We start from the raw sequence: 19,658 nt of genomic DNA, 5'->3' as shown, positions 1-19,658 counted from the left end.
AATTATGGCTGCATAAGGTAAAGAATATATTGATCCCATGACTTTTGGGGAAAGAGCTAATAATGTCAAAACAGTAATTGCTGTATCTGCTTCTTAAAGAATAACGCCCCTTATGTTCCTATTTTCTCGTAAAAATTAAGGATTATTTCAAAAACGGTGGTTCGCTCGACTGCATTGGAATAGGAAATGAGAGTAGGCTGGTTGCCTGATGCAAAAATCAACAAGTTTGTACAACTTTTTGTAAAACACATAAAGCCTTCTAATAAACATTGTAATCTGCTGATCTCGGCAAACCCATTTTTACTTTGAAACACTTAACGTAGTGAAAGGGAATCTGATATTGATGTTGTTTTTCCGCCACACTTTAGTCAAAAGCTAAAGCCACTTGATTTATCAATATTCATGACTTTTAAAAAGTTCTTGGCTGGCGTAAAAGGTGCATGGTTAAAGAACATTGCCAGAAAGACTAACAATTTATGACATACCAAGAGTAGTGCCAGTTTTATTTCGGTAAGCTATGCTTTGTACAATATTGGAAAAGGTTTAAAAAAAACTGGCATTTTCAGTAACAATGATTTTTTCCATAACTTGTGACAGACCGTCCAGAATTAAAAGCCTTGTTTCTAAGCTATTGTGAGGAGGGAAAATGATAAAATTGTAAACATTATCTTTAAGTTTTACCCGACTCAAGCATATAACATTCGAACGAAGAAAAGAGTGAGTCAACCAACAAAAAATTACGCCAGAGACTTATTGAATTTGACATATAAATAAACGATAAAGCGAAAAGAAAAGTAAAAAACAACAACAACCAAGAAAGACGTACACACAGAGACTTATTGAATTCGTCATATGAACAAGATGATAAAGCGAAAAGAAAAGTAAAAAGTAACAATAACCAAGAAAAGACGTACACGCAGTGAATTATTGAATTTGTCATATGAATAAACTATATAGCGAAAAGAAAAGTAAAAAATAACAACAACCAAGAAAAGATGTACGCACGGTTGAATGGTTGATGATTAAGTAACAAAACCGTAAACAACTGAAAACTATAAAAAGCTCAAAAAAAAGAAAAAAAGGAGAGGAGGAGGAAAGGAATGGAAAAGTAAGAGATAAGAAGAGAAAAGAGATTTAAAGAGATTTAAAGAGAATTTTAAGAGAAAAGAGTTTTAAGAGATTTAAAAGAGGATTAATGAGAAAAGGATTTTTAAAGATTTAAAGAGAATTTTATGAGAAGTCTTTATGAAGATTTCATGAAGAGAAACTTATGAGAAGAATTGGTAAGAAAAGATATTTGAATAACTTTAAATAAGCGTTATTATCTGTATTGATTTATTGATATTTGCATGAATTAATATTAAGAGAATATAAATTGATGAGAATATTTGAGAATATTTATTAAGAAAAATAAGAGAAGAAGAACCAGTAGTAAGTATTTTTGTTTGCATTTTGATTATCAATATTACTGTTGTTATTACTATATGCGTTAAATATTGTTATTGAAAAGTTTGATGCTCTAACCGCACACCTTACTATAGTCGCGCCGTAATATATCACCTGAGGGACCAAACATAGAAAACATTTAATAAAACCCCCAACACACCCCAACCTTGTTCCCAACCTCCATAACCTTTCTACAACCTAAACCTAGCCCTTTCCTAACTAAGTACTCCCCAAACCATCAACCTTGTCCCCAACCTCCATATAACTAATCCAAACAACACCAAACCCAAATCTTCCCCTTACCTCTTTCCACCAAATATTAAACATTTAAATAAATAAATAAGAAAACAATTAAACAATAATCCACCGCCCTCACACTATCAAGATTGTCCTAAAGACATTTTAATAGCATGTGTCTGTCAATCTGTCAGAGATCTGTTATACAGCATGGAATCCACGTCTGTCAATCTGTCAGAGATCTTATTTTGAGCATGGAATCCACGATACTTCCTGTGCAATTTATATCTTGACTCGGCAGCTTTTTCACACAGTACGCCAAGTTGAACAGGCGAATGCAATAGAATTTCAGCAGCATGTTTAAAATATGCATACATGCATGCTAATACCTTGTGCACTAAAGATGGAATCATAAACCAAGAACTCTATATATCAAGAAATAATTTATAAACTCACTGCAATATGAATCCAACTTCACTGCATTGGTTTCTAGCTGGCAGTTAATCGCGATCAATATGTTTTTAAATTGAGCAATCAGGACTTCTAGCATATCAAAAACTCCACTTAATTTCTTTGGATAGGAGAAACTCGTCGACAAATATTTTTATACCAGATAAACAATTGAAAAAAAGATAAGCTTCTCTACCTGCATCTTGTGATCATACCATTTCTTTAGGGATATGCATCATATGGAACGATTGTATCTGGTATTAAAAAAACCCAAATTGAGACCGAAAAGTTTTCTCAAAAACATCATTTGATATTTTTGAACCTGATTTTAAAAATAGAATTTCGTCATGAAAATGTTGCAGAGCAAACTTTTCGTATTTGAATATGAAAAATTATTATTGTTATTGTTATTATTATTATTATTATTATTATTATTGTTATTATTATTATTATTATTATTATTATTATTATTATTATTATTATTATTATTATTATTATTATTATTATTATTATTATTATTATTATTATTATTATTATTATTATTATTATTATTATTATTATTATTATTATTATTATTATTATTATTATTATTATTATTATTATTATTATTATTATTATTATTATTATTACTATTATTATTATTATTACTATATCTTAAGAATTAAATCTCTCGAAAAAGTGAAAGATATGAATCTAAACTTTTGGCTGGAATTAGTAAACATGTCAGAGATTCGATTGTGCTCTATATCTCAATTCAACTATTCTAATAAAATTTTTTATGTCCAACAAAAATGAAATTTAAGATATTTTTAAATCAATTTCGATTAATAATCACTTTCAAAAAAGAAAAATATCTATTTCCAAATAGATAAAAGGGAAGTGGGGGCACAACAGCCCCCGTAACGTTTAGATTAACGGAGTATGAAAAAAAAAACGGCATGCATTTTTTTTAACAGTGTGTTTCGATAAACACACCATTAAGCTTTAAATTACTGCAATTAAGGGGCTGTTTATATGGACAAGGGCTAGCCTGTTTGCCGAGCTAGCCCGGAAAACGAGCCAGTTTTATTGGGTTGGGGAATATGTTCGTAGCGTTTTTATCAAAGACTTTTATTTAAGGGAAATCTTTACTTATAATAATAAATTAATCGATTGTTTATTCGCCATCGCTGTTTACGACCTCCTCCCACCTCTCGACCAATTTGTCGATGCCTTTCCGCCAAAAATCGCCCGATCTAATATCGAAGAAGTTATTGACCCAGTTTTTAAGGTCCTCTTCATTATCGAAGGTAACGCCCCTCATATGGTTCGACAGAGATCGGAAAAGATGGTAATCTGTGGGTGCAAGATCCGGAGAATACGGCGGATGCTAAAAGACCTCCCGTTCGAGCTCTTGGAGTTTGGCTTTGACGACTTGTGCAACATGGGGTCTGGCGTTGTCGTGAAGGAGTATGGTTTGGCCTTGTCGATGAGGTCTTTTCAGTTGAATAGCTTCATTTACGCGGCGTAGCTGGGCTAGTTAGAGCTCCTTGGTGATCGTGACATTCCTATCGAGCATTTCCCAGTGCACCATGCCCTCCCAGTCCCACCAAACACATATCATGATCTTCTTTGGATGAAGGTCACGCTTGACTCTTGGCTTTGGCGTATCTCCTGGTGCCACCCATTCCTTCCTTTGCTTCATATTAATGTATAGACACTATTTCTCATCTTCCGTGATGATTCGATACAAAAAGCGCTGTTTATGACCACGTGTTGCTCGATGGCGGGCGAGATGTTGAGAAGCAATTTGAAGGCGATTTTCTTTGTTTACTTCGCTCAACTCGTGAGGTACTCAGACTCCCAATTTTTCAGCAAATCCCATTGAATGAAGATGGTTGAGAATCGCTCTATGATCACAGTTCATTTTTTCGGCCAATTCACGACTTGTTTGGTGACCGTCCTCCTTTAAAAGTGCTTTGAGACGCTCTTCGTCAAAGTAAGAAGGTCTCCCGCTGCGAGGTGTGTCGTCGACGTCAAAATCGCCATTTTTAAACTTTGCAAACCATTTTCGTGCAGTGGACTTACCTATGACACCGTCTCCGTATACGTTGCAAATGTCCTGGGTTGCTTCAGCAGCCTTTTGGCCTCGATGAAAAGCGAAGAAAAGTAGGTGTCGAAAATGTTGTTTTTTACCTCCTGGATATTCCATTTTTAAGCCTTAAAAGTAACAAAAAATTAAATTATTCCAAAAGACGATTAGGACAATTTTATAGAGCAGAAAGAGCTCTATCGAATGAATATTTACACTTTGTCAAACAGAAACAAATCGTTGTAAAATAAAATAAAATATAAAAACGCTACGAATATATCCAATAAAATTGCGTTTATATGAATTTTTGCCAAAAAATTAAAAAATGATATCGAGGTCAGCCTGGCTTTTTCTAGCAGGGCTGGCCTCTTTATCAGTAAAATATAACTTTAAAGATTGAGGCTAGCGACAAAAAAACACATTGCATTTTAACAATATGTTTAACTGGTATTATAACACAAATAATGGTTCTTAAAAGCCTAATTGTATTATATAAGCTTCAAAAAATTAAATTTGATAATTTTTTAAATATTATTCTTTTACGAAAACGATCACAATCACTTCACAAGATGAAACAAGCAAGAGAGAGGCGCCTTAAAAGAAAAAATCGTAGCTGCTGGTTTAAAACTGGCAGAACTGATTATGGTAGCATAAAATTATAACTGGTGTAGCTCCCATTGATGTATGGAAAACAAATTTTAGGCTTTCATGGTTTTTTTTTCATGAATTTGGTTTCAGAGTTGGGCCCTTATTTATCTCCTGACCCTTTTTTCGCCTAACTCTAGAGCTCTATCAGTAGATAAAAAAGTCGCTATTACTTTATATTACTTAAAAGATGCTGGATCTTTGGTAAATTATAAAAGCAAAACAACTAAAATTTTAAGTACACGGAAGTTGCCAGTTTTATTATTAAATTTATTACTTTACGCGGAAGCTTTCAAATTTAAAAAATGTATTTGTACGCATGCGTACAAATTTATAAAAGAAATTAACCAGCCCGTTTGCCGAGATCTCAGCAAAAAGCAATGATATATTATATATACTAGATGTCTAACTTCGATCCGAAAAGTGAAGCCGTGGAAGCCGTTTCTAGTTCGGGCAAAAACATGCATTTTTAACTTTTATTTCGCACGTCGGATATAGCTTTTGCCCTTATTACAAATGGCGGATTCAATTTGTAAACAAAAAAAGCGGCTTCACTTTTCGTCTAACAAAATCCCGCAAGTTAGACATCTATATATATAATATATCATTGTATATATAATATATCATTGCAAAAAACAGTGAGATCTCGCTATCCGGGCTCGTTTATTCATATAAACGCAAAATAAAATTAATATAAAATATTGATGACGACAAATATCTCGGCTTTCCATATAAACAGGCCCTTAGAAAAAAAAAACGGTTGTGCCCCTAATATATATATATACCGCACCCAAATATATATATATATATATATATATATATATATATATATATATATATATATATATATATATATATATATATATATATAGAGGTATATATATTCATATTAGGATATGCATAATTATATACCTACAATATATGATAATCAACAGATATACATAAATATTATATTTATGTATATCTGTTGATTATTATATATTGTGTAATGTAATATATGTTATTATATATTGCTATGAGTATAAATCGATATCTTTTTATATTGAATATAACAAGATATCGATTTATACTCTTAGCTTTAATTTTTAATCTAAAACTCATTTATAAAAATTAAATAAAAAAATACGAAATCTTATTTCCGACATTTTAAAACAATACTATTTCTATTTAAGTTTTTACATGAAGCATTCAAGTGTGACGACTGTGATTGTTGTCATTCATAATTATCTAGCGATAACAAATATCAAAAGTATGCGGTTGTGCCTCCTGTGCGTCTATGCGGTTCTGCCCCAGAGGACAGTTTTTAGAAAGAATGCAATTTCATAGGTTGCTCATTAAGTTATGCCGATGTCAAAAACGATTTTTACTTGATGAAATAATGCTGTAAAAAATATGTTTAACTCAGAAAAATCAAAGATTGCTTAATCCTCCAAAAAAAGATCTGGAAAAATATGATGTAAATATAATACTTTTATCAAAATAGACATTATTATGTACAACTTCCCAGAAACGCAACAGGCGTTCTTTTTGACATAATCAAAATGAAGGAAACTGATTTACCGGCGCATGGTATGCTTTTTGCCATATTAGGTAACATTTTTTCAAAGGGAAATGTTGAAAAATGGTTATGCCTCCATATGCGGTTATGCCCCCACTTCCCCTATATTTTTTAAAGTAATTATTAGAAAATACGTTTAATTGTGATTCTAACGATATATAGGGTAATGTGCTCTAATAATGACCGGGTTTTATTAAGAGCCAAATTTAGGTCAGCTTTTATTACATTAGTAGTGGGAATTGCCGATTCTGGCTCATTAACCATAAGTGAACCGTTACTTTTTTATTCCGTGCAGGAAAGCAGTACGTCATATACACGTCACTTTTAATTATTTTTTTCTTGATGTAATTTGTGACGTAATGAATAGAAAAAGTAAAAAAATTTTTTTTAATTTTTCGCTTCATGTATTTTTTATGCAATTTTCAATTAATTTTTTTCAGTTTGATTCAATTTTTTTTTTTAATATTATTGCGCATTATCATGCGTATGTGCACTAAAGCGTCTTTTTTCGCAAACTTATCAACTCTTTATCATCAACCCATGAGTTGAATGAATCTGGATATCCATACCATTTTACTAATGATTTGTTCTTTTATTTACGAATAACTTTTTCAATTCCAAATATTTCTTGATTAGTTTTTTGCATTTCCTGTTCATAAAAAGTACCTTGTATTTCTTCCCCATTATTGTCTGTTATTTTATAAGAAAATGGGTCTGTGTACTGAATTTTTGATACAGCAAAACCCTCCTCAGTCCATCTTGGTGTGTATCCTTTTTCAAAATTTGACTTCTTTTTAGTTATCCAAATTTTATCACCAATGGAAAATTTGAAATAATTTCCTGACGAACATTTTGGATTGGTTCTTTCTGTTTGTGCATTTCCATATAAATTAAACCAGATAATATTCTTATTCTTTTTATCACTAGCTTCAACTGGAGTCCTTTTAATTGAAGAGTGTCTTATGTTGTTGTAGTTTTTCAAAGTTTTATCTAAAATATCTATATATTTTTTAGTATTATGAGCTGAAAAGTACTTGAGCACTTTTTCTTTCATCGTTCTATTCCATGAGTAAGTATTTTATACAGTTGTTGATTTTTGAAAAAGATTGCATGTCAACTAAATCAGCAGCCCATATTTCATCTATATCATCTACAATCACTTTTCTTCTTCTGAAATGATGGATAACTGGTTTATGAAGTTCGTTTGCAAGTTCAGGTCTTTCAGGCCTATAACAATTAGGTCTTCATTTTTTTCTTTTTCACTGATCGCTGGTAGTTTTTTTGAAAACCAAGTCCAAACTTTGCTTTGGCGGATATGATGGGTTTGATTATAGTATGCTGCATTATCAATTCTGTCAACAGGTTTGCTCTAATCTTTATATGCATCAGTAGAAGTGAGTCTTTCATCCAAGTTCGTACCTGGACCGGCAAAGTTCATACCAGGTAAATGCATCTCTCCAGGAAACTTTGCCCATGGGAGATTGAGTTTGCTAGTGACAGAGTTAATTGAGTTGACCAAATCTCCTCCTTTTTTAGGTCCATGCGAATCTGCTATTAAGGTATGAATGGTGTTGAATCTGCTATTAAGGTATGAATGGTTGGATTACAACAACTTGCAAGTTTTTGGAAAATCTCTTTTTCAGCCAGAGTATAAAATAATGAAAAATTGTTTTGATAGAAAATTTCCAAAAGAGGCTATTATTTTACTGTTTGATATTCAAAATAAGATTAAAGAAGAAGGTATGAATGCGGATTTCGTTGTAGAGGAATTTTCAAAACAATGGGATAACAAAACTAATACAGAGTGTAGTTTTTTTTGAGAATGCTGAAGATGTGCTACAACCTGAAAAACTTGATCTGAATAAGAATAACTTGATGATATTTGATGATTTGCAATTAAAAAAAGCAAAATACGTGCGAAAAATATTATACGAGAGGAAGACCTTCTAATATAGATTGCTTCTATCTTGCTCCAGACTTTTTTTTGCTTCCTAGACAGACGATCAGAAGAAATTCAAATTTTATTTGTTTGCTTCCTCAGGATGACAAAAGTGTAGGTCATATTTATAGAGATCATGCTTCATGTGATATGAGTTTAAAAGAGTTTAAAGAGTTTTGTAAGAAACGTTGGTCTAAACCTCGCGGATTTGTGGTTATAGATTTATCATCTGAAAAGTATGAAGTGAGTCACAAGAACTTGTTAGAATAACGAATATTAGCACTATACGAGTAACAAACGATGCAATAGGTGCATCATATTTTAACGGAGGTAGAACGAAAGATATATATTCATTCTTCCCGAGTGTAGGTCCTGCATATAAAATTTTAGAGAAACCACTTCATTTGATTTATCTTCCGATGGCAGTAGGCAAAATTTCTAGCATTGAGACAAAATTAGTAGATCAAAACGGAAAGCTGATAGATTTGCGAGGGGAGGACATAACTATTAGATATCATCTAAGAGAAACATCATCGTCTATTTTGAATAGATTATTTCCAAATGCAGCGCTGTCAAGAAAATAATTTTTTTTTTTCGTATAAAAAACAATGAGCAGATACGATAATATTAAAGTGAATATTTCACAGGGTCAAGCTGATAAAATAAAAAAAGCGATTCAAGACGGAAGCGCGGTTAGTATTAAACTATCTCATCAAGATCTAGATGGTAATCACGTACTAGCAGTGACTACTTCTTAATTGAAAAAAATTATAAAAGCATACAAGAATGGTACAGGGGTATCACTTATACTAGGTCAAAGACAACTTGCACACAACTCAAAAGAAGAAGGTGGGTTTATCGGAGCACTTCTTTCTTTTCTAGGAGCTATTGGAAAAACTCTTGTATCGAGTGTTATTCCAACGTTAGCGACAGGATTGCTAGCAGGAGTTTATTCGTCTGCCGGTTTGCTATGGTAGACAAAGTTGCCGGTAGAGGAGTAGTGTTTGTGAAAAAGAATGAAAGAGGAGTGAAAATGACAGTTGCAGGATCTGGTTTGTTTTTGAGACCTTGGGTAAAAGGAGGATCTATAGGAGACGGTATTTACTTACGCAGCGGAAATGGATAAGAATCAGTGGGAGCAGGTTTATTGTTAGGTCCAAACTCACCATTTTCAAGCATTCCGTTTTTGAATTTGATTTTATAAATTGAGACTTTTTTAAAAAAAAAACTTTTTAAAAAAATATTTTCTTATCATAATAAAAAGATGAGCACTCCTCACAAGTTATTTAAGCATAATGGTGTTGAAATTCCGAATTATAATTTGTTACAAAAAATTAAACAATTAGAGACAGAATCGAAACCAAAACAGAAAGAATCGAAGCCTATAGATAATAAATCAATTGTTTTAAAACATTTAGCTTTAGAACATCCTCCGGTGTTTGCTAATGGTAGGTATGAGATATTTGCACAAAAAGACATTAAACTCATTCAATTAACCCATCAGAAATTATCTTTTAGGATTGGTCTTCAAGTAACAAGAGGTACAACTTTAGAGACGTTGAGGGAGGAGTTAAAATCAAAACTAGACTATTATAAACATGATATTATATTAGCAGAGTCAACTGATGATATTATAATGGAAATTCACAACAACAGCAAGTCAGACGTGATTGTCAAAAAAGGAGAGTTTATTTTTTATAACTTTTACATCTTTATTTATTTAAATTTGCATAAATTATATCCTTCTAACCTCTAGAAAAATCTTTGATTTTTTAAATTTTTTTTCATTACTTTATAAAATGGAATATAATTGTGATATTAATTGCAATAATAAACTGTATCCAGTTCTTCCGAACGCGCCGATGGAAGATGGACATAGCTATAGCGCATTGCAAGCAGGTGGATATGCACTTGGAACAATCGGTTTAGGATTTTTAACGACAATCATTGCAGCTCCAGTAGTGATTGCATGCGAGAGTATTGCACTAAGTGCAGGGTTTTTGTCGATCGTTGGAGCTGTCGATCGTTTAAGCTGTGCTTAAAAACAGAAAAACAAGAAAAGATAAAAGTGATGTCTGATTCAAAGCTATATATCATAAGCAATTATATTTCAAAGTCATTAAAAGATGGAGTCATAAGCGACAGCGAGTACGAGCTAATCCTTGGAAAGCATCAAAAGTTTAAATCCATGCTTGAAGATATTTGAACAAAAGTGAGAGGTCAGATAGATGACATTACTAAGGAGTCACTGATCAACCAAGGGAGAGAAGAGGCTATTAAGGCGTTTAAAAATACGTTTAGCAAAAAATGAATATTTTTTCAGGGATTCAAAGAATTTACAAAAACAAAACATCAACACAGATCATAAGAATCTAAAAAACATAAAACATCAACACAGATCATAAGAATCTAAAAAACATAAAACATCAAACGTTTTATTTTTTTGTGCTTTTATAAAAATGTCGTCTTAAAAATTAGTGATCCTAAAAAAAGAGATCAAATTGTTGAAGAGTTTTTAGATGTAAAGAAAAGAATATATCAGAATAGCATAGATGATAATATGGCTGGCGCAAGCATTCAAGCAGACCTAACGAAAATGTATAAGTCGCTGATTGACAGTAATAACATGATAAAAGAAAGCTTGAAAGGTGCTAATGATAAATTAAGTGAAGGGTTGTTGGCTATTGCAAGCTCTTCTTTTTCAAGTACCACTCCAGAGATGTTGGCTTATGATGAAGAAATTATGAATGTAGGTAAAATTGGATCACATTACCTAAAAATGTATACTTTTAACAAAAATCAGACAGATAAAACATTTGGAGTTCATTTAAAAGACGGAGAACTGTTTATAGGAAAAGATCAGATATCAATTAACAATGATGACATTATTATTGGTGATAGGACATATAATGGAGCTGATAACAAAGTTCACACCAGATGAGAGAGTTTTTAACGAAGAAGATCTTAAAAGTTACAAGAGTATACTTTTAGAGACGGATGCAATTGTATCTGAAGCAAATCCAACCAAGCCGAAAGCGTCTAGAAGCGTGAAGTATAGAAAAATATTAGCTTCCATTTGGAGGGATGTTAAAGGAGATGTCAAAACGCGCTTGTCAATAAGTTGTCAATGAGCGTTGCTTCATGGAGAACTTGAAATACAGGGTCTAGAAATGAGGCTGTAGCCATATGCGATGAGCTTTTAAGAAAAGGAGCTATAAATAGAGAGGAATATAAAGTAATTCAAAATATTTTGCAATCAAATCACTGAGCATACGCGTGCGCTAAAAAGCGCTTAGCATGCGTGCGCGATGAAAGCAAAAAAAAAAAAAAAAATGCTTTATAAAAATGATCATTGTTAGCAACAAGAGGTATGGAAAGAAATATGTCATTGGTGGAAGTGGAATAATCGATATTATTAAAAATCAGCAAAATCAGCAGGAAAAGAGCTAGCTTCTTCTGCTATATACACTGCTAAAGACGTCGCCATTGATAAAGGGAAAAAAGCGATAGAGAAAGTGCATTCACGTACTGGAACAAACAAACCGGAACAGAAAAATCTTACTAAAAAAAGTAAAGGCATACTTTCAGGAATGGCTAACAGTGGAATTGCGCAAGCGACAAACACACGAGCAACAAGCCCACAAGCATTAAGGGCGCAAATGGACGAATTATCCAATTCAATGTTTAGAGGGTCGTTATAAAATCATCCAATTCATGTGGGTCTGAAAGACCTAAAAAAGATGTCAAAGGAAAATGCAATTAGAATACAAGATCTTGTAAAAATTGGAAAGGGGATTATGAGAACTTTGTAAAAATCTTTGATTTTTTTAAATTTCGTATATAAAAAATGGCAACTTCCGATATTTTTAATTTTACAGAAAAACCTACTGTTAATGAGGGGATAGAAAAATTTGAGTTTTGCAAGCACCTGCCAGACAGTTTAGCAAGTTTAATACTGCAGGAGAAATTAGAACCAACATCATGCAAGACGACACGTTTGCACTTCCATCCGAAGCATATATCTTGATTGAAGGAAGGCTAACAAAAGCTGATGGAACACCCTATGCAGATGCAGATGTAGTTTCGCTTGCAAACAATGGTATAATGCACATGTTCAGTCAGATATCCTATCAATTATCGAACCAAGAAGTGGAAACAATATGCAGTCCAGGACAAGCAACTACAATGCTTGGATTTCTTAAATATCCAGTTGAGTTTCAATTTTCAGAAGGTATGAAACAGCTGTTGCAAAGAGACACCACAGATGCAGCAGATTTTACTGATAATACTGGAAACGCTGGATTTAGAACAAGACAAAACTACATCATTATGCAGCCTGTTACAAAAGGATCATTTTCATTCTGCATAACGTTAAAACATATTTTTGGATTCTGCGATGATTATGAAAAAGTTGTTTATGGATTTAAACACGCTCTAGCTTTAATGAGAAAGAGCGATGATGATGTGATTTATAGAAACGCCGCTGCAGCAGCAGGAAAAATAGAATTGAGCAAATATTCCTTGTTTATGCCACATGTCATTCCAGCTGATATGGAAAGACTCATTCTTTACTAAGCCATTAAATCGAAAGTGACTGTTCCAGTAGCATTCAGATCGAGGCACTGTGATACATCCTTTGTACCTCAAACCAATACATTCTATTAGAGGTTAGGTACTAAATCAGCTAGTAAAAGACCGAGATACATTATTGTTGGATTCCAAACAGATAAAGATGGTAATCAAGAGAAGAACACTTTACATGGCACTTTAAATTTGGAAAAATTTCCTGCTACTGATTACAACTTGTCATTCAAAAACAACCAATACTCAAGAGCCTATAGAGATGCTGCCAAGTTTAATAATAAGTTTTATGGAGTTGATGAGATAATTTCACCACCTAACATATCTGCATTAAACTATAGATATATTTGCCCACTTATTATGATTGATGTGAGCAAGCAGTCTAATAGATTAAAATCTACAGTACTGGATGTGCAAATTAATGCTACATTTAGTGAAAATGTTCCTGCAAACACTCGCGCCTTTGCCGTTGTTATATCTGATAAATTGATGCAGTTTAAATCAGACGGAAGCAAAATGAATATTGTCTATTAGATTCTTTTTTAAATCTAAAAAGTTTTTTAAATTTAACAAGTTTTTTAAATTTAACAAGTTTTTTAAATTTAACAAGTTTTTTAAATTTAACAAGTTTTTTAAATTTAAATAGTTTTTTAAATTTCTTTAATTCATAAAATTAAAAAAAATGAATTAAAGGAATTTTTTTCTTGACATAATAAAATGAGATATAAGAAAAAGGATTTGAAAAAATTGTTAAAAGAAAACGGCATTTCTAAAAGGTCAGACAGTTTAGTAGCGCTGTTAACAATTGCTATTGAAAATAATTTGATAGACAAAAACTTGGTGATGGAAGATGTAAAAGAAGAGGAAAAAAAGAGACCTGTTCGAAGATTGAGAAGAGAAAAAACTGAAAAAGTAGATATGGAAAAAAGCATTGATCCCAAGTATGATGTTGGAAGATTGAGAAGAGAAAAAACTGAAAAAGTAGATATGGAAAAAAGCATTGATCCCAAGTATGACAGGCTAAAGTTTATCAGAAAAAAACCTGTGACTGACAAATGTTGAAACAGGAGAGGTTATTGAGTACAACTCTTTGTACTAAGCGGTTAGAGAGACGAGACACGGTGGGAAGTACTTGGAGCTACGAGATGGAAACGTGGATAATGGATTTAAAATAGAAATATTAAATTCTGAAAAGCTAAAAAAATGTAGATCCAAAGAATTGTGTCTGAAAGACCTAAAAAAACTCATGTTGAAAAATGACTTCAGATTTTTTATCGCATGGTTTAACAAGAAGAAAAAAAATACGCAACTTTTATCCTTTTTTTCTGCAATGCAGCAAGAGAGAAACAGATATGTATAAGAAAAAGCATCTTGAGCTTCTTGCGTTTGGAATAGGAGGTGTTATTATTAATGATTCCGTATACGTCACCGAAAACGGAAATTTTCAAATCCGAAAAATATTCAATATGAAGAGAGAGACAAGCTTTACAAACTCGTATGGATTGACGAGACAGAATTTTCACGAACTGAGAAAGAAATTAAAGAGCACTTGGGACAACTTAAAGAAAAGAGACAAGCTAAGAGTTATCGACAAGTATATGCTTAATTTGGATTGTGATTTTAAAGAGAAAAAAAAAATCAAAAGCGACATCACCAACGCGCTCACCCTTGGCTTGGTTGAATCAGACGACATTGCTTTGCCCGATCGTGAATAGAATTAAAAAATGATATAAATAAAAATCTTGCGCTATAAAAATGAAAAACAAAAATGTCAAAGAGTTGCGAGAAATCGCAACAGAGCAAAAAATAAAATATTACTACAAAATGCGTGAGAATGATCTTGTTAGAGCCTTAAATGTGAATTTATTAAACAATACATCATCTCAAAGACCGGTTCCTGCTCCTAGACCGGTGAGACCTATATTAGGTTCTTTGAACCCACATATCTTAGATGAGCCTGTTCCATCATCAGCTTTATCACCTGTTTTGGTTCCTACTACTCCTGGATTATTTTCAAGGTTGGCAACAGCTGCAAGAAGTGTATCGTCGTTCGTCATCAACAGTTACAACGATGTGGTCAATTGGATTAAACCATACATCCCAGAAACAATTAAGAAAAAAGTAAACGAGACAGGCGTGGAGATTAACAAAAAAATACTTCATCAGTACAATACACAAAATAAGATTAAGTTTAAAATGGTGAGGCATGAAGTAAATCGTGTTACTAAACAATTTTTGTATAAAGTCGAAGACGAGCAGCATGACGTCTCTTCATTCTTAAACTTGGCGAGAAAGGGAGCAATAAAAATACTGAAAGAAAATAGAAATAAAAAAGTTCACATTCTTGTGACATGTGAGATGGAACACATTAGTATTTTAACTGGAGAGTCAACAACTCGAAATGTTTCTTTTTCATCTAACTCTGGAATTGTATTAGAGTCAATTGATTTGGAAAAGTTTAATGAAAGAGAGAAAGAAGCAATATGGAAAACAAGACAAAGTACAACAAGTTGGGATCGAATTGCAGAGTTTCAGCCATCATGAAGATGGATATAAACACGATTGATTACAATCCCATCACTGTCCTATATACCTCTGGACCCTTTTCTATCGAGCAAAAATTATCAACATGCGCAACAAAGACAATAAGTGCTTTAAATGGTGCATTACAAGGGATTTGAACATGAAAGATAAAAACCAAGAGAGAATTGATGAAGATCTTATTGAAAAGTCGGAAAAGTTGAATTGGGATGGGATAGAATTTCCAGTCTCATTACATCAAATCAAGAAATTTGAGAAAAATAATGAAGATATAAGAGTCAATGTATATGGATATGAAAATAAATCCATCTACCCTTTGAGAATATCAAAGTATTGTGGATCCGAAGGATCTAAATTTAGTTCAAGAAAGAATCAAATCGATTTGCTTCTCATTTCAAACGAGGAGACGGCTCAATATTGCTTAATCAAAAGTTTGAGTCAATTAATATCCTCACAATCATCCAACACTCAGCACAAAACATACTATTGCAGAAATTGTTTGCAGGGACTAAACAGTGAAGAAGCGCTATCCAAGCATATAACCTATTGCAACGCACACAGTTCTGTTAGAATCGAACTTCCTACAAAGAATTCAGCAATGCAGTTCAGCCATAATGAAAGGTCCATGAGAATTCCGTTTGTGATGAATGCAGATTTTGAGAGTTTTATTACTCCGATCAACACATGCATCCCTGATCCTAATAAATCTTATACTAAGCGGTACCAAAAGCACACGCCAAGTTCATTCTGCTATTACATAAAATGTTTTGACGAAAAGTATATAAAAGAAAACCAGTCACGTTTACTGCAACAAGCGAAACAGATGATGTTGCAAAAATATTTGTGGATAGGTTGGAAGAGAACATCAAGAAGATTTACGATATGATTAAATTTCCTAAAAAGATGATCATGACCTATGAGGGAAGAAATGATTTTAATGCTGCAACAGTGTGAAATATTTGTGGAGAAGATCTAAGTGATAGAGTACGTGACCAATGTCATACAACAGGAAAGTATAGAGGTGCTGCTCATAACAATTGTAATACAAAATATAAAATTCCTAAATTCTTCCCTGTTGCAGTTAACAACTTGTCAGGTTATGAAAGTCATTTGTTCATATAGAAACTTTCAGGAGGTAAACTAAATTGCATCCCCAACAATGAAGAAAAGTACATCAGCTTTTCTAAAGAAACTAAAGTGGGTGAGTTTATTAACGTGGGTAAGGTGATTGAAGTAAAACGTGAGTTGAGATTCATAGATAGTTATAGATTTATGGCTTGCTCATCAAAAGATTTAACAGAAAACCTCATTAAAGATTTGTGCGCTGAATGTAAAACATTAGATGCAAAGACGTGTAAGAAGAACTGTCAAAAAAGTAAAGAAAAGGATTGTGATTGTAAACTAAACTGTAAAGATTGTAAAGCTAGAAGCATTAAGAAAGGTGATATTATGTGTAAGAACCTGAATTTAATGAATAGTGGAACAAAACGAGTTTATTGCTCAGAAAAGGTGTGTATCCCTACGATTGGGTTGACTCGATTGATAAACTCTCTGAAACGCATTTACCACCAAAAGAGTCATTCTTCTCTAAACTCAACGATGAAGGAACAAGTGATAGTGACTTTGCACATGCACAAACAGTATGGGATGAGTTTAACTGCAAAACGCTTAGAGATTAACATGACTTGTACAATGTTTCAGACGTGTTGATGTTAGCATATGTGTTTGAGAATTTTAGAGATGTTTGCATTAACAATTACAAACTCGATCCTGCTTGCTACTATACATCTCCAGGATGCTACTATACACTCAAGATAACAAAAATAAGATTAGAGCTGCTTAGCAATTTTTAAATGATACTGATGATCAAGAAAGGGATACGCGGAGGAATTAGTATGATACAAATCGATTAGGAACTTCGAATGTTAAATACATCGGAGATTCGTTTGATAAAAGCAAAGAGTCGACATACATTCAATACTTGGATGCTAACAACTTGTATGGATGGGCTATGAGCAAACCTCTTGCAACGCACAGTTTTGAGTGGATGAGTGAAAGCAAGTTAACACATTGGAAATCTATGCCGTGTATATTAGTGGATTTGGATAATCCGGAAAGCTTGCACGACTAACACAACGACTACCCGTTAGCACCTGAAAGAATGACAATAGACTAAGTGGAAAAACTCATTCTACGCTTGAATGATAAGAAGAATTATGTCATTCACTATGAGAAACTGTATGAAAGGTTAGGATTAAAGATTGCAAAAATACATAGAGGAATAAAGTTTGAAGAGCGAGATTGGCTGAAAGAGTACATTGATCTCAATACAAGTTTAAGAACTAAAGCAACAAACAACTTTGAAATAGATTTTTTCAAGCTGATGAACAATTCAGTGTTTGGCAAAACAATGGAAAAAATTGAAAAGCGAGTCGATGTTAGATTAGTGACAAAAAGGGAAGAAGCCATGAAATTGTCTTCTAAACCTAATTACGATAGTCACACGATATTTGATAAAAAACTTGATAGCGGTACACATGAAAAGAACAAAATTAATTTATGACACGCCGATTTATTTGGTAATATGTATATTGGATTTGAGCAAAACTTTAATGTTTGAATTTCATTATGATTACATAAGAAAAATGTATTGATTACTCGTTGATTTACGAAATCAAGACAGATGATTTTTACAAAGACATTTCAAAAGATGTAGAGAGCAAATTCGACACGAGTGAATTTGATAAAGACCATCCAGCTACCGGCAGTGTTGGTCTTAAGGTAGGTGCAAACAAAAAGGTGATAGGAATGTTTAAAGATGAGACCTCAGGAAAACAGGAATTTGTTGGACTCAGATCGAAGTTGTATTCTTACAAACTTCATGAAAAAGATTACAAAAACTGCAAACGGGTGAAGAAAAATGTTAAAAAATACATAACATATGAAGATTACAAAGACTGCTTAGTAAGTAAAAAAGAACAGGTAAAGAGCATAAGCGTGATAAGATCAAATTTACATGAAGTATACACAGAAGAAATTTACAAAGTGGCACTCAGTGCAGATGATGATAAAAGAGTCATCTTGGAAGATGGAATACACACGTTGGCATACGGACATTACAAATTAAAAAATTTAAAAAAAACAGCGAAATAAAAACAATTAACAAATTTAAAACAATCGAAGATTTTTCAACGATTTGCTTGCAATTTATAAACGTACAGGTATATGCACCGCAAAAACCGCACGAATGATGGCATACTCGTATTTTCTTATGGACAATTTATTTACAAGTTTTCTTAATATTTTTTATTACTACCACTATAAATAACTCCTTCCAGAGGGCTGTTGGAAATTATTTATAATTGGTTTCTATTTTTTACCATATCAAAAAGTCATTGCTTTTTCAATGCGCACCTCAAAAACCACATCAACAAAAATGCAAATAAAACTTTTTCCAAACAAGTTTAAGCTTCAGGATTTGTTTTGCGGCAGTTATATTATATTCTGAGTTGATCTTATATGTGATTGCAAACTTACTTTTTTTTATTTAGCATGTTATTCACTACAAAACCCACATCATACGCACCCCAAAAAGCACATTAGTTTTTCTTTACTATCCAATAGTTATTCTTAAAATTGCATATAACTATTATATATTCTTGTTATACATATATAACTATACCGCATGTAGCAGTCTTATTAGATTTGCTTGTATTTGCTTTAAATTATTGTCAAAGCAACTTATATATATTTTATTTGCTACACAGAAATAAAAAATGAAAATATTTTTAAAATGACAACAAAGTTTACTTTACGTTTTGGAACAAGGTCAATAAACCCAAGTAGTAAATCAGAAGCAGTTGTTGCAAGAAAGCACACAAATGCAAAAAATAAACAGTTGGCAGAAGCTGTAGCATGGTGCAAAGATAACAATGTAAGAGGACATTGTGCCTTGAAATCAAGACTTTTCCCGTTGATTAAAGACCGAGAGACAATAAATCGACGTTTGGATGGTAAAATAGAAACAGGAAAAGAACGTCAATACTGCTCTATATTATTAGAAGAGGAAGAGAATTCAATTGTACCATTTGTGAAAAATAAAAATAGATCTTTGTAAGGTATCAATAAAGCACAACTGACTAAATTAATGTTAGATACATTGAAAATAAGAGATTACACAAATAAGAGAT

At 32.5% G+C, this 19,658-nt stretch overlaps 3 protein-coding genes across 3 annotated transcripts; 2 read left to right on the top strand and 1 right to left on the bottom strand.

Moving 5' to 3' along the window:
• The first annotated feature begins 1,158 nt into the window (after positions 1-1,158).
• On the top strand, positions 1,159-11,888 carry LOC149880912 (uncharacterized). Its single transcript, XM_090069730.1, has 2 exons — positions 1,159-1,283; positions 9,865-11,888. The coding sequence occupies exon 2, from the start codon at positions 10,907-10,909 to the stop codon at positions 11,285-11,287; it is 381 nt and encodes a 126-aa protein (XP_089925856.1). The 5' UTR covers positions 1,159-1,283; positions 9,865-10,906; the 3' UTR covers positions 11,288-11,888.
• Positions 7,000-7,860, bottom strand: LOC149880913 (uncharacterized). The gene is made up of 2 exons (XM_090067905.1): positions 7,827-7,860; positions 7,000-7,397 (listed from the first exon to the last, which is right to left on the bottom strand). Exons 1-2 carry the CDS (start codon positions 7,858-7,860, stop codon positions 7,000-7,002), a joined length of 432 nt encoding a protein of 143 aa, XP_089924031.1.
• A 439-nt stretch (positions 11,889-12,327) lies between the features above and the next one.
• LOC149880911 (uncharacterized) lies at positions 12,328-13,461 on the top strand. The gene is made up of 2 exons (XM_090067904.1): positions 12,328-12,882; positions 13,012-13,461. Exons 1-2 carry the CDS (start codon positions 12,328-12,330, stop codon positions 13,459-13,461), a joined length of 1,005 nt encoding a protein of 334 aa, XP_089924030.1.
• Positions 13,462-19,658: the final 6,197 nt, after the last annotated feature.

Source organism: Hydra viridissima, unplaced genomic scaffold, assembly GCF_058129835.1.
Source record: "Hydra viridissima isolate aposymbiotic clone 2 unplaced genomic scaffold, HvirCarnegie_v1 scaffold_12, whole genome shotgun sequence".
In the NCBI taxonomy this organism is placed as follows: domain Eukaryota; kingdom Metazoa; phylum Cnidaria; class Hydrozoa; order Anthoathecata; family Hydridae; genus Hydra; species Hydra viridissima.
Note: the sequence above shows the minus strand (reverse complement) of the source record. Positions and strands in the feature narration are given on the sequence as shown.